Raw genomic sequence first — 16289 nt, forward strand, 5'->3', positions numbered from 1 at the left:
ATGTGGACTATAACATTTTTACATCAATATTAGCTAACAGATTAAATCAACTTGATGCCTAACATAATACGTGATGATCAAACAGGCTTCATCCTAAATAGAAGAGTACAAGACAATGTTATCAGGCTACTTTCCTTAGTAGATCATGCTAATAGGAAAAAAAGAACTAACAATTATTAGCCTAGACTTAAGGCTTTTGACTCTATAAATCAGTCCTATTTATTTAAAGTATTAGAAGTATATAACTTCTCCCCTGACTTTATCGATATAATTAACAGATTATATGTTAACTCAATATCATACATCAAAATTGGTGCTTTTTTAATCAGGTCCGCTCAACATCCTAAAAGATACTAAACCAGGCTGCCCACTCTCCCCCTTATTATTTGCCCTATCAGTAGAACCCCTAGCTAACTTCATAAGAGCAAATTCTAATATAAGGGGACTTTCTGTTAGTCCAAGATACAGTTCTAAAATACAACTTTTTGTGGGCGATGTCATGCTAACAATTGGAAATACAGATTCCTCCATAGATCATATAACAAATTCCCTGCAAGTTTTTGAAGAGATTTCAGGCCTAAGCTTTAATCACACCAAAACAGAGACATTATTAATAAATAAAAAAGTACACACTTTACTAAGCAAACACAGCCATTTTAACTGTGCAAATGAGACTATTAAGTACTTAGGAATCTACATAAAGTCAAACTAGAATAATACTTTAAAAACAATAAATTACAAATACCTATTATCCTCAGTTAAGGAATTTTTAAATAGATGGAATAAAATGTATTTCACGATAGAAGAACGACTGTCATTAATAAAAATGATCATATTACCCAATTACTATTGTACTACTTCCAAACTTTAATTGCCTCCCCATCCAAAAAGTTAATGAAGCAACTAAATTCTATGTTAATTAATTTCCTATGGTTTCCCCAAAAGCCACGAATTAGCCTTGCTTGGCACTACAGAAGCTGGAAAGATGGGGAATAGCATTCCCAAATTTAGAACTTTATGCGGAATTGACCATACTTAATGTGATGAGCCAATAGTTAAACTCCAAATATAGTTCTAATTGGAAAAATCTCCATGTAAGTATCTTATTATCTGATATAGACACAAATATTGACAATAATATGTTCTCAGAAAATAAAAAAAATGTCCTTGTCAAAGACCATTTCTACAATACCAACAAGAATAAAAAAAATTCTCTTTTCTCTAATTATATATTGGATAATTTTAAAAAGATAATAAAAAATGGGTCTTTATTAGTACCTCGATCATCCACAATACCGATTACAACTCCGTCGACACATAAACGTCGACTTACACATTCAGCGAACTCCCAAACCATCGAAACTGAAGACAATCCTCAAGATGATTCAAAAGGTGAAACAGCACAAATTAACAGTGATTCTAGTGGCTGCATATTGGCTGGCACAGGGAATGGTTCCCTCTGCTTGAATCTTCTTCTTGTGGGATCATGTCTCTAAACTCTGTTCATCCAGAACCCTAGTGGCAACATGGTGCTCCAGTTTTAAAAATAATCAGTAACTCTCGGTTATTGACAGGGGTTAAGATGATAACTGATGCATCCTAAAGACCAATCATACAAAGCACATAGGCTAGTAAATGGAAAAGGTTTACATGCTGGGTCACCAGGCATGACATCATATCACAAAAAGCTCAGATGCAGCACATCCTCTGGTCCCTAGCAGGGCTATTCAGTGTGGGCCTTAATAACCTATCCCTGAAAGTTTATCTGGATGTCATCTCCTGTTATCACCAAGGAAAAGTACCACCTTCCCTGGCCACTTCCAAAACAGAAAAAGGCCTTCATCAAAAAAGTCTTCCCCCTAATGCTTCTATTTAGTGATGTAGTACTCCCTGGGACCTATGGTTCACCTTAGAACCCCTAATCTGAGTGCCCTTCAAACTTGACTCCTTTGCAGACCTGAAAATTCTGTCCTGGAAGAAATTTTTTGGAAGTGCTAATCATTAGCCCCTCCTTTGTACGGTCTCAGAAGGACAGAGTTATGTTGTGTATCAGTCCCCCCTTCATTCCAAAGGTTGCTATGCAGCTAACCTGAACAGATGAGTATCAGGTCTTTTTTTCATGCTACCAAAACAAAGGAAAAATTAATATGACACTATATGTATATATGTAGAAGTTTTGGCAGGACAAAAGTCCTTCAGCTCAAGCTATCTGCTCATCTCTTCAGCTGTCCCAAAGAAAGGGCCAGCCAATGTCCAGAATTACTCTCTCCAAGTGGATCTCAGAGTGCATTACTCACTTCTTCTCCAAAGCAGGCAAGCAACTCCTCACCAGGTCTCCACCTTGACCTCTTTTCTCAAGAGACAGTCAGTGGATGACGCATGCACCTGTGACTTGGACATCAATTAACACGTCTGCAAAGCATTACAAGCTAGACTTTAACTGGTTGAGTACAGTCTCCTTTGAAGCCATCATGATTCAAAGTGTAGTTGCCTATAAGCCACCTAGTGGACTGCTGGGGACTCTGCCCTGTATGTTGCTGAGGTTTACCTGTTGTTGCAAGATAGCAAAGTGTGTCTTAGCACAACAATAGATCTTTAACAATTGTTACATTTTTGACAACACAGCAGACCCATCCTCCCTCTGCCAGGGTCTATTATCTTTTGTTTCTCTATAGTTATCTGAATGACAGACATATGATCTGCCAGTTACCAAACAGTATTAAGAGACTGGGCTGTTAACAAAGTGCTTCCTGTAGTCAAGGGTATAGGGTTTGATTCCTTCCACCTCTGTTTGCCTTTGTGTGACTCCAAGGAAGTCACTTAACCAGACAATGCTCCTGGGTAGCACCTCAAAAGGGATACTTAGTCCACTGGGTTTACCAGTACAACAAACAAAATAAAATGTAAAGAAAGAAATTACTACACTCAGCAACCAGTAACTTAGAACTGGGAACCTGTGAGCAGAAAGGGATCTTGGGATTTTGACAACAGGAACACATCTGTAGAAGGTCTACACACTTGAACAGTCATAGTGCATGTGGCACTACGTCCTTGAGTATTGCCACTGATGCCATACTTGTTAAAGATCTGTAATTATGGTAGGACACAAGACTCATTTTATTCAAAATGGGCACTCTGATAAGGCCTGTTGAATCCTAAGTCAGCTGTACCAAGGCAGCAACCTGTATTTATTAAGTAGAATATTTTGTGTGCAGATTGCCTGAGTTCAGTTATTTTCATATGGAAATCTTTGCACAAGGGGAAACCCTTGCAGAAAAATTAGATCAAAACACAAATAGCAACCCAGACATGACTCCTGGAGCCATTTCAGTTATTTTCATCTCAACAAGGTAGGATTATTCTCTTGGGTTTTGACTTGTTGTCACTTCTCAAATTCTGATGATTTCTATTTATTGAAAGAACAAACCTCTGATCTCCATTAATTCATAATAAAAATACACTTGATTGTTCTATAATTTATTAGTCTTTTAACTTGTGTATTTAATTACATACATTTTAAACTTGTATTTTGATATTGCTTCAATTTTAGGCTTTGTTGAAGCTGTGGAATGGGCAGGACGTTTCCCCCATAGATGTGTTCACATGTACAGAACTTGTTTTGAACCAGCAAGGACAGCTGGTGCAAATGAACAGAGTACCTGGAGGAAATGAGGTAAATGTGCTTTGGCTTCTTATTACTTTTGAAGCAAGCTATACTATTGCACAATTGATGCATAGGTACTGTAACACTAGACTCTGCTTTGCATTTATCTACTTCCAAGGAGGTGAACTTAATGCTAGACCATCTTTAAGTAAATTTATACAATGAGGACTTCTGTTTGTTTTGTTTTGAGTGAGCAGGATGCAGTCAATGCATATAACTTGTTTGTGTTTCTTACAGAATTTTGACAAAGTTATTTAATTTTTCTTAATATGGATCATAATTAAATACTAGGCAATTTGCCTATAAACCATTACAGTCCTAGCTTGTATACTGTATTCATAGGTAGGTACTAGGCTATCAGCCCAAGGGTCTAAGTAAGCCTAGCCAACAAGGTTCCCTGTATTACGCCACCCAAGAAAGTTAATTTCCTGTGCCGCTGTTGAGCCACAGAAATGATCCCTGCTGTGTATTTCCTATTTCCCATTTACTCATCAAGATTTTTCTTGGAGTACTAATGAGGAACTTTGCTTGACATAGATGGGTAGCTTGTTCCAGTGTATAGGAAGTCTCTGGGACAGGAATCTATCCTTCCAGCATGTCCTGTTTATTGTGGTGACAAGGTTTAGGTCCCAAGATCATGTAGCTTGGAGGGATTGGGATTTCTTTAGGTGTAGCATGTCCAACAGCTCTGGGTTTAACATAGCTTTATATGTTAGGCAGAGATCTTCTCGGAGTAGACGATATGTTACAGAGTAAAGCTGGAGTTTTTTGAGACCGTCAGTGTAGGGCATCTGTTTGAGGCCAGTAATCCTCTTTGTGAGGTACTTCTGTGGCCTTTCCAGTTGCTGCAGATGTCTTGTGAGGTACATTCCAAAAGGGGCATTGTACTCTATTATGGGTCTAATGAGTGCCGAGTAGAGGGGAACAATGACTTCTTTTTTCCTGGATGAGGACCTTTTTGTGATAGTGTGCCACATAGAAGGATTTCCTGACTACTGTGGTGATATGATTATCAAAGGAGAGACTACTGTCCACCTGGGTCCCAAGGTCTCTTTTCACACATTCAGCATAAAGTAGACTGCCGTTTATGTGGTAGGTCATGGGTACAGAGTTTTTACCAAAGGGGATAACAATGCACTTTTTGGCATTGAACTTGAGGCCATGTCTTGGACACTAAGCATCTGTCTCAGTGAGGCCATTCTGTAGGATGTCCACATCATTTGGGGACTCTACTATGTCACCTAGTTTGCAGTCATCTGCGAGCTTCATTAGCCAGAGGCCTTCTGTGTTAGCCTGTACTTCAGAGAAGCAGATACCAAACAGGAGTGGTCCCAGGACTGAATGAACCCTATGGTACTCCACTTGTCACTGGTTTGAAGTCAGATTTGGAGTCTGCAACTTTTACAGTATGGGTTCTATCAGTGAGCCAGTTGGCAACCCATCTTGTGATGTAGGGATTTATACCTAGTTTAGTGAGTTTAGCTATAATTCCAGAATGGAGGATGGTGTTGAAAGCCTTGGCGAGGTCAAGATAGGCTGTGTGAACCACCTTACCCTCGTCTATGGTTTGGTGACTGCCTCAAAGAAGTCGATCAGGTTCAGAAGGCATGATCTGCCTTTCACAAACCCTAACTGGGTGGGGTCCAGAGTTTGGAGGTTACCAATGTCTTTGTTTATGAGTTCCATGATGATACATTCCATGGCCTTGCAGACCAGGCTCATCAGGCTAATAGGGCGATAGTTCCCAGGATCAGTGGTGGCTCCCCCTTTGTGGAGTAGGATAACTGTTGCTGTGTGCCATTCAGTGGGCACAAAGCCTGATGTGAGACTATGATTGAACATAGTGCTTAGGTGGGAAGCCAGTTTGTTCTGAAGATTGTGTAAAATGCAGCCTGAGATGTTGTCCAGTCCCATGGATGCTGTGTTTTTGGTTTTAGAGAGTGCAGTTTTTACCTGCATAGATGTGATTACAGGGACTCTGCATTCTTTCTGTATGCATGTATGTATATATATATATATATATATATATATATATATATATATATATATATATATATATATATTAGCACTGAATCTATCTGCCAGGATGGCAATATCAGTTGGTTCTGTAATTTTCATGCCATTGTGCTGTAACTCAGAGCAGATCTGGGTGTTGCTATTGAGATTCTTGGCATAGCTATAGAATGCTTTGTGGCTGCCCTTAGAATCAGTGGCAATTTTGTTTTTGTAGCTAGCTTTGGAGGATCTTATAAGGGATCTTCGCTTCTTACTGAGGCTGATAAGGGAGCTCCTCCACTCATGGGATTTTACTCTCTTTTGCAACAGTTTCTTCCTTCTGTTGTAGAGTTTGTTTATGGCAGGAGACCACCAGATTGACTTCCTTTTTTTGGAGGATAGCATCTTGGTTCTGTTTGGGATAGCGCAATCCATGCACTTGTGTAAGTGCTTATAGAGTGCATTTGTGTAGGATTCAGCAGTCGTTACTGTATTGTCCATCTGTATGGGTGACATGAAGTTCGCCACTTCTGTCTTAAAAGCATGAAGTTGGCTTTGGAGAAATTTTTTACTGTAGTTTCCTTAATGGTGGGTGGGGGCGGGATGCGAATATCTAGGATGATTAGCTTATGGTCAGATCTGACCGAGGAGTTGACTTCAGGTGTGGAGCACCGGTCACTCATGCTGATAATGACTAGGTCTACGATATTGATGCACCTGGTGGAGATGTGGGATAAATTGCTCCAGGGCACTGGAAGTTATGAATTCCAGAAGCGTTGAGTGAAGGAGTTGATACATGAGTAGTTTTCCCAGTTAATGGTGGGGTAGTTGAAATCACCCATTATTAGGGAGTTTGATTGAACACTAATATTTTCCAGTATGTCAAGAAAAGAGGAGTGGGAATCCTGGGGCATGGTGAGGGATCTGTAGCAAGCTACAATTTGGATTGCAGTTTTGCCATGAGTTAATGAACTTGGATAACTTCGGATGCATTATGCTGCACAACTAGCCTGGAGGTGTTGATATCCTTAATGAATATGGACACACCTCCGCCTTTGGTGTTCTGGTCCAGGTTAGATGGCCAAAAAGTGTGGTATGCGTTTTACAGCCTGGTAATGCAGGAGTGGTCTCTAGAGCCTTGAACCAGGTCTCAGTCACTGCACAGATATCAATGTTCTCCATTTTAAGGAGTGCCTCTAGTGAGTGCATTTTAAGATTTAGACTTTTAGCATTGAGTAGTATTACCCTGTTTTTGCTTGCTTGTTCCTGTTACGGTGGTGAAGTTGTCATTTGAACCTTGCCTAAAAAAGGCACTATAGGGGTGGCAAGACCCTTGGCCAGTATCCAGAATCGCAGGAGTGACAGGTGCAGGCCATCTCTGGCAAAGCATCGTGGTCTGTCAACCATGTCGTCCCAGGCAGACAGATACTGGATCCCCTTAGAATGACACCTCTGAGAATGTATTTGTGTTTCTATGTGTGGATTTTGGTGGTGTAGGTTTAGTGGTGGGACTATGTAATGAGTGAGGTGTGGTGCAAGTGTTTACCTTCTCCTCTTGACTGTCAAGTTCAGTCTTGGTTGGAGAGAACTTTACCTCCAGTTTAGCTAGATAAGTGCATCTCTCACAGGTTGTGGTGTTGGGTGGTAGGAGGCGAGGGTTGTCTGTGTACATGAGGCAATTGCTACATTGCCCCAAGATGCCCAGCTTCATCAGATAGACAGGAGAGAATACTGGGAGCTGACCCGTGGACATGCCTTAATAAAAAACTACTTTCCTCTAGACAAGTGAGGAAGGTGAGTATAAGAGCTGTTTTTCTCTAAGCAAGTGAGGAAAGTAAATACAAAAACTGTTTTCCTCTAGGTAAAGAGGAAGGTTGAGTGCTGTAGTAATTTGTAGCTTATTTAGTGCTAACAACAAGTTCTGAACAAGTGCTGAGCACGAATAAGCAAATTGAAGTGCTAAAACTAAGAATCTGTACCTCAATCTTGTGGTAGATAGGCTACCTAGTACTTACCACTCCCACTTATAAGCTAGAAGGCTTCCCTCCAACACAGAAAGGCTTGGGGGGCTCAGAAGCTTACAAACAGTCCTGGATACAGCAAATCTGTATCTGGACTAGACTAGTTACAGGAAAGGTGGGAAACAAGCACAAACACAGGCTTTTAAACCAGAAAGTTGAAAGAGATGGTAAAACTGCCCAAAAGGCCAATAAACTACAATTTCTGGGCCAGAAACCACTCTTGTGGTAAATAGGCTACCTAGTGCTTACCACTCCCACTGATAAGCTAGAAGGCTTCCCTCCAACACAGAAAGGCTTGGGAGTGGGGATTCAAGCTTACAAGCAGTCCTGGATATTGCAAATCTGTATCTGGACTAGACTAGTTACAGGAAAGGTAGGAAATAAGCGCAAATGCAAGCTTTCAAACCAGAAGGTTGAAAGAGAAGGACAAACTGCCCAAACGGCCAATAAACTACAATTTCTGGGCCAGAAACCACTCTTGTGGTAGATAGGCTACCTAGTGCTTACCACTCCCACTGATAAGCTAGAAGCTTTCTTCCAACACAGAAAGGCTTTGGGGGCTCAAAATCTTCCATACAGTCCTGGTTACAGCAAATCTGTATCTGGACTAGACTAGTTACAGGAAAGGCAGGAATCAAGCTTAGAATTTTTTTTTGGAAAGTGGAATGGGAGAAAGGAGAAACGCAAGATAATTCAAAGTTAAGGCCCTAAGTGGCTTGCCCTTCACAAATGTTCTCTCTGTATTAGATGGAATGAGCTAGTGACACTAGACTGGAATAGAGCTGGGATAGAGCTGAACAGAAGGAACTGGTAGGAGTGTCTGAAGTCAAAATATGATCTCACTCTAATCGTTTGAGTGAGCAAATGAGATAGATCCAGGAGGAGTGTTCAAACACAAATTTACAGGAGGGGAGGCAATTCCAAAGCCAGCAAGATTAATACCAGAACAAGAACAGGGAGGGTGGGTGAGAATCTAACTGCAGAGACAGAGAGAGACCACAGTATTCTATGAAACAAACAGAAAAATAAATAACTACAGAGAGAGACAGACCATAGTATTCAATGAAACAGTTAGACACAAATAAAATGCAAGTACAATCTTTAATACTGCAAGTTTGTACTTAACTCGGCTAGTAATGCAGTTGATTGTAGGTATGTAGCAGAAGCCAAATAACTCGGATATTGAGCAGTAATAAATTCAAAGATATGTGACTAACACTTATAAATACAGATAAACCCTCTAGGCTAAGAGTTTAATACTGAATATCAATGAAGTGAAGCACAATAGCTCCCACTAACTGCAGAGACAGAGAGAGACCACAGTATTCTATGAAACAATTAAATAGAAAAATAAATAACTACAGAGAGAGACAGACCACAATATTCAATGAAACAAACAGAAAAATAAAATGCAGTACAATCTTTAACTCTGCAAGTTTGTACTTAACTCAGCTAGTAATACTGTTGATTGTAGGTATGTAGCAGAAGCCAAATAACTCAGATATTGAGCAGTAATAAATTCAAAAGCTTCATTCAGCCTCAAAGAAGGTAATACAAACTAGACCATGGGAGAATTTACCCATCCATTTATGTAGACTTACCCTGAAGGTGACAAGGGTGCTACTCTGCTTGACATGTAGAGAAAGTTTGTGCCAGAAGTAGGGGATATACCAAGATATAAATCTCACCCCAACATGGCTTATTTATCTGTTGATGAAGACTTAGGTTTTCTAAGAACCTCAACATGGCTTATTTATCTGTTGATGAAGACTTAGGTTCTCTAAGAATGTACTTTAGTAACCCTTTGTTTTGTGAAAGAAAATCAGAGACGGTTGAATCTTTCATGGCTCCAAGGGCTGGACACAGATCACCACAGAGGAGTCTGCAAGACACAAAGTACAGAGAGAGGGCTACATCTGAATGGGTTAACTAAGTTTTTTTTTTTAGACGAGAAACATCTTTATTGAATTATCACTTATGACATAGCAATCCTACATTTATATACATGAAAACAAACCATACTGACATATATGCATTACATATAATTTTCTAAGTAGCCTTGTCAATCGGACATTACATAGCTCATTCAATTCCTGTCTTCCCTTAAACCTCATTCCTTCTCCAAAACATTATTCTGCATGTATTGTTCCTATAGTTCCCATTTTTGCTGTGTGTTTTGCTCCTACCCTTTTCTAAAGACCCCACTTCCAGTTCTTTTATCTCTGTTACAATATTCACTACTTCTACTACAGCTGGTTTAGATTTTGATTTAAATTTTCTAATAATTGTCTTCTGGAAGCCACCAGAATTAAAATCAACAAAGCCTTACTACATCTAGGCAATTTCAATTCTGCACCACAGCTCAAAAAATAATTTCCTTAGTTACACCAATTTGCTCACCCAGCATTTCTGACAGAGTAGTCGGTAGAGAGTTTGTTGAAGTCTGTCAACTCATTACACTCCCAAATAATAAGTTACCAATTACCTCTTTCTTCCCCATCATACCTCCAACATTTACAATCTACCTGAGGAAATTTTATTTGGAGTCTGGTTGGGGTGTAAGATACCTATGTGAACATTTCCAAGCAAAAATCCTAAATCTTCTAGACATTTGAGCCATGTTTGGGAGCCATTCATATATCCTCCTATTGTTTTTTTGTGAATTGCTTATCCAGTCTCTCTCCCCAATCATTTCTAACCTCCTCTGATTGATTCCTATAGTTATTGTGCAGTATGTTTTCATGGCATATTAATTATCCCTTTTTAACAGCAGCTTCAGTTCTAGATTCTACTAAAACCTCTACCAGTGCTGGTCCTTCACTTCGTATCACCCTACCCCATTTCTCTTTGCCTACACTCTGATATCAATCCTTGATAGGGAAGGCAATTTCTAACCTGCAGTCCAAATGAATTCTTGGCCTCTTCCCATTCTATTACCTTTCCATCTAATTATTTGCCCCCCAGTACCTTAGTTCCTTTGCCTTTTTCCCCCAGTAAATTCCATCCATCTTTTGCCTATTCTTTTACACCTAATTGCAGTCATCCCTATTGGCAGAAGCTTCTTTACTCGTCCTTGTGTTGGCTTAGTTCTTAGAATACTTTCTGCTACTTTATGAATATAATATTCTGTGTGGTTATTATTATTTTTAAGGATCTGTATCCAAAATCCCAGTCTCTCCTTATTTCTGATTAACTGAGGTTCTTGACACCATTGATTTTTTTAATTAAGAATCTCTAAAATCTCTTAGAGTGACAGGTATATGCCAAAAGAGGCAGTTATGCTCAGTAATGGGTCTGATGACAGGCACATAAAGGGGAATTAGGACTTCTTTGGGTGTAGTGAAATGCCTTTGGAATGAAGAACAGCCATATAGAAGGTTTTCCAAAGTACTTTGGAGTCACGATGAACAAAAGCTAAGGAATTATCAACAAAAGTGCCTAGATTCATTATAACAGCATAGACCAATTAAAAGGGGTGGTGGAGTAGCAATATTATTCAAAAATCACCTAACAGTGGAAACCTTAAAACTACCTATATCTACCTGAGCTGCTGTTTAGTAGTCTACATATTAACCCTAAGAAACACATTAATGTCATAGGTGGGTACATCCCACCTGGGAATAACATTCCCACTCTAGAGAATTTACTTCACTGGATTTCCAGTGCCCTCCCTCAAGAAACAGTCCTAATGAGGGACTTTAACATTGATTGGATAAGCTATTCCTCTCAAAATCCAGCAACCCATATTAACCTTTATGGGTTTACCCAAACTATCACTTCTCCTACAGGGACAGACAAATCCTCCAAATGACAGTCCATCCTTGACTGGATTCTGATTAACATCCCATTCTATGTTCCCAGTCCGCTTGTCTTCCTGATGGTCTTAGCAACCGAAAAACAACCTTTCTTCTAAGGACCTGGACCCACCAGTGTAAGCCAGCCACCTATCGCATAATCAGAAATGAAAAAACTTTCAACCCTGACAACTTTATCTTTCTTCTAAGGACCCAAACTCACCAACAGCATCCAGCAACTCGTATAACACAGCAACTCAGTTTACTAAATACTTCACAGAAACCATCCTAGCCCTCTCAAATTCCCAAACCAACCCACAACCTCTGAACCAATCTCTGCTAACACCATTAAAAAAAACTACTTAAACTAAAGCCAACCACACTTGCAGCAGACGAACTCCCTGCAGACTTTTTACAAATAGCAGCAAAAGCTATACCTTCTCCGGTAGCCATACTAATCAACAGATCAATCTCTGAAAACCTAGTACCTGACATTTGGAAAATATCCCATATTCTACCTTTACACAAAGGTGGTAGTTCCACTGAATTAACCAATTGTTGTCCAATTGTCATCTTGTCTCCCCTATCCAAAATCTTAGAGAGAGTACTACACACACAACTGATGCATTATCTACACACACAAAAACTACTATCAAACACTCAACGTGGCTTTTGCCCTCATCATAGTACTACCATAGCCCTAATGTCCTTCACTAACACAGTGAACCACTACAGAAATACTGGAAATTTTGTATCTGCTGTCTTCCTGGACCTTTCAAAAGCTTTTGATATGTTAAACCACAGCAAATTTATTAACATACTCACAACCCTAAACCTTAGTATTCTGTCTATAACCTGGTTTAAAAGCTACTTATCAGGATGCCAGCAGGCTGTTCAATGGCAAAATGAACTCTCCCCCCTTCTTCCAGTAACATTAGTAGCTCCCCAAGGGTCTATCATTGGACCTCTATTATTCTCTTTGTCTTCACTAACAGACTCCACAATTCTACCCTGCCCCCCCCCCCAGGGTACAGTCATATAATATGCAGATGACTATGCACAGGCCCCTCTCTACAAGACCTCCAGACCATAACCCAAGATTCTTTTCTAGCTGTCAAAACGTGGCTCACTAATACCCAGCTCATTTTAAATCCCAGCAAAACCAAAATCCTCCTTTTCCACCCCACAATAACTCCCCCATCAATCCTGTCATTCAATATCATATTCATAAATAAAACCACTATCATACCAGTAACCCACATCAAACTTCTAGGTGTCGAAATTGACAACACCTTGAAGTTTGATGTTTATACCATATTTCAAACCATCAAGAAAGTACATAAAAAATTAAGCACTCTCTAGAGAAATAAACAATTCCTAACCATAAACAGAAAAGCTACCATTGCCCATACACACCTGTTCTCTACACGTCTATACACATCTGCCATTTTAACTAATCTCAGAAAAACTGATGTAGCTATACTAGATTCCTGCTATAATAAAATTGCTAGGTCCGCCACAGATTCCCCTTCTTGGACACATCACTGTACATCTCTAAAACTATTAAATTGGCTGAGGCTACTTCAACTGCTACTCTTTAATCAACTAACCTTTGCCCATAGAATCCTGCATCAACCATTAAAAAAAAAAAACCTTCTCTCTAGAACCTTATACAACCACACAACAACAATCGTTCTCTCTGTTCCAGCAACAAAGTACTACTTACTATCTCCAAAGCAAACAACTCAGCCAGGGACAGACTATTTTCAAACTTCCTTCCCAAGATATGGAACAAACTACCAGCCCTGATAATCTCCAACTGCTCTATAGCTCAATTCAAAAATCTTCTAAAGTCACACTTAACTGAAGCATAGCTCTGCTGTTGCATATGTCCTGGCTAGTTTCTAGTAACAAAATTCAGCAGTCTACACCTTATCAATGTCCACTACTTTCTACTGAATTGCATATGCAATGTATGCCTGTATTTGGCTATGTATATATGTGCAGAAAATTTTAACATGAATCATATAATTGTATATTGTATTACTCATCTGATATGTCACTTACATACATCAGTTTTGTAAAACTCTTCTGCAATGTCTCCATCATGTAAATAATTCAGTTTTGTATTTTGTGGTTTGTATTTCAGTGCTTTGTATTATTTTCTGTACTTTTCAACATCTCTTGTACTTTTCTTTATTTCTTACTTTTTGGGGCTTTTCTCCCCAGGTCTCCTTTGAAAAAGGACCTGTGTCCAGTAGGACTTCCCCAGTAAACAAATGTAAAATAAATAAAAAAATAAATAAAAATCTGACTGCAGGGTGTGTATCACCTATAATGCATGATGTGGACATGTCTTGTTTACCAAAATGAGCTATACTAAATGTTTACTTTGAGACCATTGTCTCTTCACCAAATGTTAATGTAGTCTGGCACATGTTGAAGCAATTGTGAGTCAAATGAAGGAACAGTAACACCCAGTTTACAGTCATCTGCAAACTTGAATAACCAGAGCCTACGAGGGTTGGCTTGAAAAGCTGAGAAATGTGTGGCAAATAGAAGATCCAACATCAGTAACTCTCTTTTGCTTTCTGAAGTGGCACCTGTGACTCTAGCTACATGGGTTCTGTCACACAACTAGTTAACTACCCACTGCATGACATGTGGGTTTATTTTTGGATTTACAAGTCTGTCAATGATGGGCTCCATGGTAGAGAGGAATGGAACACTGATGACAACCCAGATGACAGGCGTTTAGTTAGCAGCATTTCACTATAGGAACCGTGAAGGGAAGTAGAGGAGTTCACATGCACTCAGAAACCCACAGGGCACTATAGTCTCCATGGTAGAGATAGGAGAGACCACCACTCATGATGCAAGAGGAGGGTTGTTGGCTGTTGGTAGAAACACCCCTAGCATATGACCCAGAACGTGTCTACTTGGTGCCTTACCAGATGCATACAACTTATAGCTGAGGTGAAAACAAGAAAATGTGAACTAACCTGGCAGCCATCTTGATGATGGCCCTCCTAGTCAACTTACGCACTATGATGGTAAATGAATGGTCTGATGTGAAAGGAAGTGAGTAAATTGATGACATGATGGTGGAAGTAAAGTGCATCAACAAAAATTTCAAACCTATCAGTAATACCTGCATAGGGGAAAATTGTCAAAAGCCTTTGCTAGGTTGTGATATGGTATTTATACTGCATAACTGTTTTCCAGTCTTTCACTGACTTTTTCAAAGAAATTAAAATTAAAGAAGCAGGTTTTACCTTTGACAAAGTATTTTCAGGGTAAAAACATATTTTCATGTCCAGGGTAATGAGCTCTGAAATAATACATTATATGGCTTTATGTATGAGGCTACTGAGACTAATGGGTCTGTACTTACCAAGGTCTGTGGCTAGACGACCCCTGTGCAATGGTATTACAGTGCCTGTTTTCTAAACTTCAGGAATGCATCCAGTGGAGAGGTTTGGAAGTTAAGCAAGGGGGTTCAGATAATCCATATTTGGTACTGATAGTCAGGCAACCATGATATCATGGGCAATGAATCAGATGTTCTTAGCTTTTGAGAGGGCTGGGAAGATTTGTTCCGTATTAATTACAGAGTGTACCAGAGCCACAAGTGGGTCATTTAGCACCCAGTGCTGGTTCCCAAAGTAGAAGTTCAGCACCAACCTCTTAAACAAGTGAAGAGCAAAAAAAAAAGTTCTTCAGCTTTGTAAAAAAAAAACGATTGGTCCTTTCTAATTGGTTTCCTACAAATCCATGCACCCCCCCCCCCCAAAAAAAAAAAAAAACTTTGGATTTTACTGTAGGAAGTCAGTTGATGCTTTTGTTCCACTTGGCTTTCTGCAGATACACATATCCCCTCAGCTATTCAATTAACGAGAAAAATAAAAAAACTGAAGTGCCTTTCTGTACTGGCATTTCAGAACAGGAAAAAAGATTGAAATGCAGGAACTCTTGATCACACCCCATAACACTTTCTGCTCAGGGTAATTGCCCCCTTCACCCCACCCTTGCTATGCTACTGGAGAGCACTTAGGACTATGGAATAGTTAAAATTATTTGTATAGTAAAATTTGCATTACATTTGTCAGCCAGGACACCAATTATTTTCTTTGGATCAGAATGAGCAATAATATTGTCAACTTACTCCAGACTTTGTTGGTAAGTCTTAACATCCTAACAAAAATAAAGAGTTTTATTTATTTTTGGTTTCATGGCTATTTTAGCTCGTATTCAGCTTTGAGCTTCCTAATGGCTCCCTTCAACTCTTTACTATTTTGCATAAGAATGCTGTTATGGTGGGTGGTGTAAGCATTAAACAATTTCTTGTTTTTGTTATATAGTTCATTTATTTAGGTATTTCACCATAGGAGGTTGTTTTTAAAATTCTCATTATGTTTGAAGTTGATGGAGACTGTCTTATTAGTACAACTATTTAAGTGGTGTAAAAATCAGAGACATAGGAGGTTTTATCAGTAGGGCCCATTGGTTAAAATACATGTTTTTGAGTGTTTCATTTTCTGAACTGATGTTTATAATTACCATATTTTTGTTTTATTTGGTTACAAGTTTTTCCTCATGCCTAGCAGGTGGTTTGAACGGCATTTTGTACTTTACATTGATTGGCAGTCAGTTTATTGACAGATGGTTGAAATTCACCTGTATAAAGGTGTTTGGATTGATGGGGATTAAGATAAACTGTAGTCAGAAGGGAGCACACAGGGTGTTCTACAGTTAGTCAAGAAGCAGTAATTATTCTTGTTTAATGTGATTTGGATGTCTAAGAGTTCAAATTTG

General features: G+C 39.2%; 1 protein-coding gene across 1 annotated transcript in view; it reads left to right on the forward strand.

Annotated features, from left to right (window-relative positions):
- The window catches only part of ACACB (acetyl-CoA carboxylase beta), a 1510375-nt gene that overhangs the window by 1121342 nt on the left and 372744 nt on the right, over positions 1 to 16289 (forward strand). Inside the window, exon 37 of the mRNA XM_044068517.1 lies at positions 3551 to 3673. Within this exon, the coding sequence (XP_043924452.1) occupies positions 3551 to 3673 (123 nt within the window). The remainder of the gene's footprint in view (positions 1 to 3550; positions 3674 to 16289) is intronic.

Source organism: Protopterus annectens, chromosome 4.part0 (genome assembly GCF_019279795.1).
Source record: "Protopterus annectens isolate FY-2018-M chromosome 4.part0, PAN1.0, whole genome shotgun sequence".
In the NCBI taxonomy this organism is placed as follows: domain Eukaryota; kingdom Metazoa; phylum Chordata; order Ceratodontiformes; family Protopteridae; genus Protopterus; species Protopterus annectens.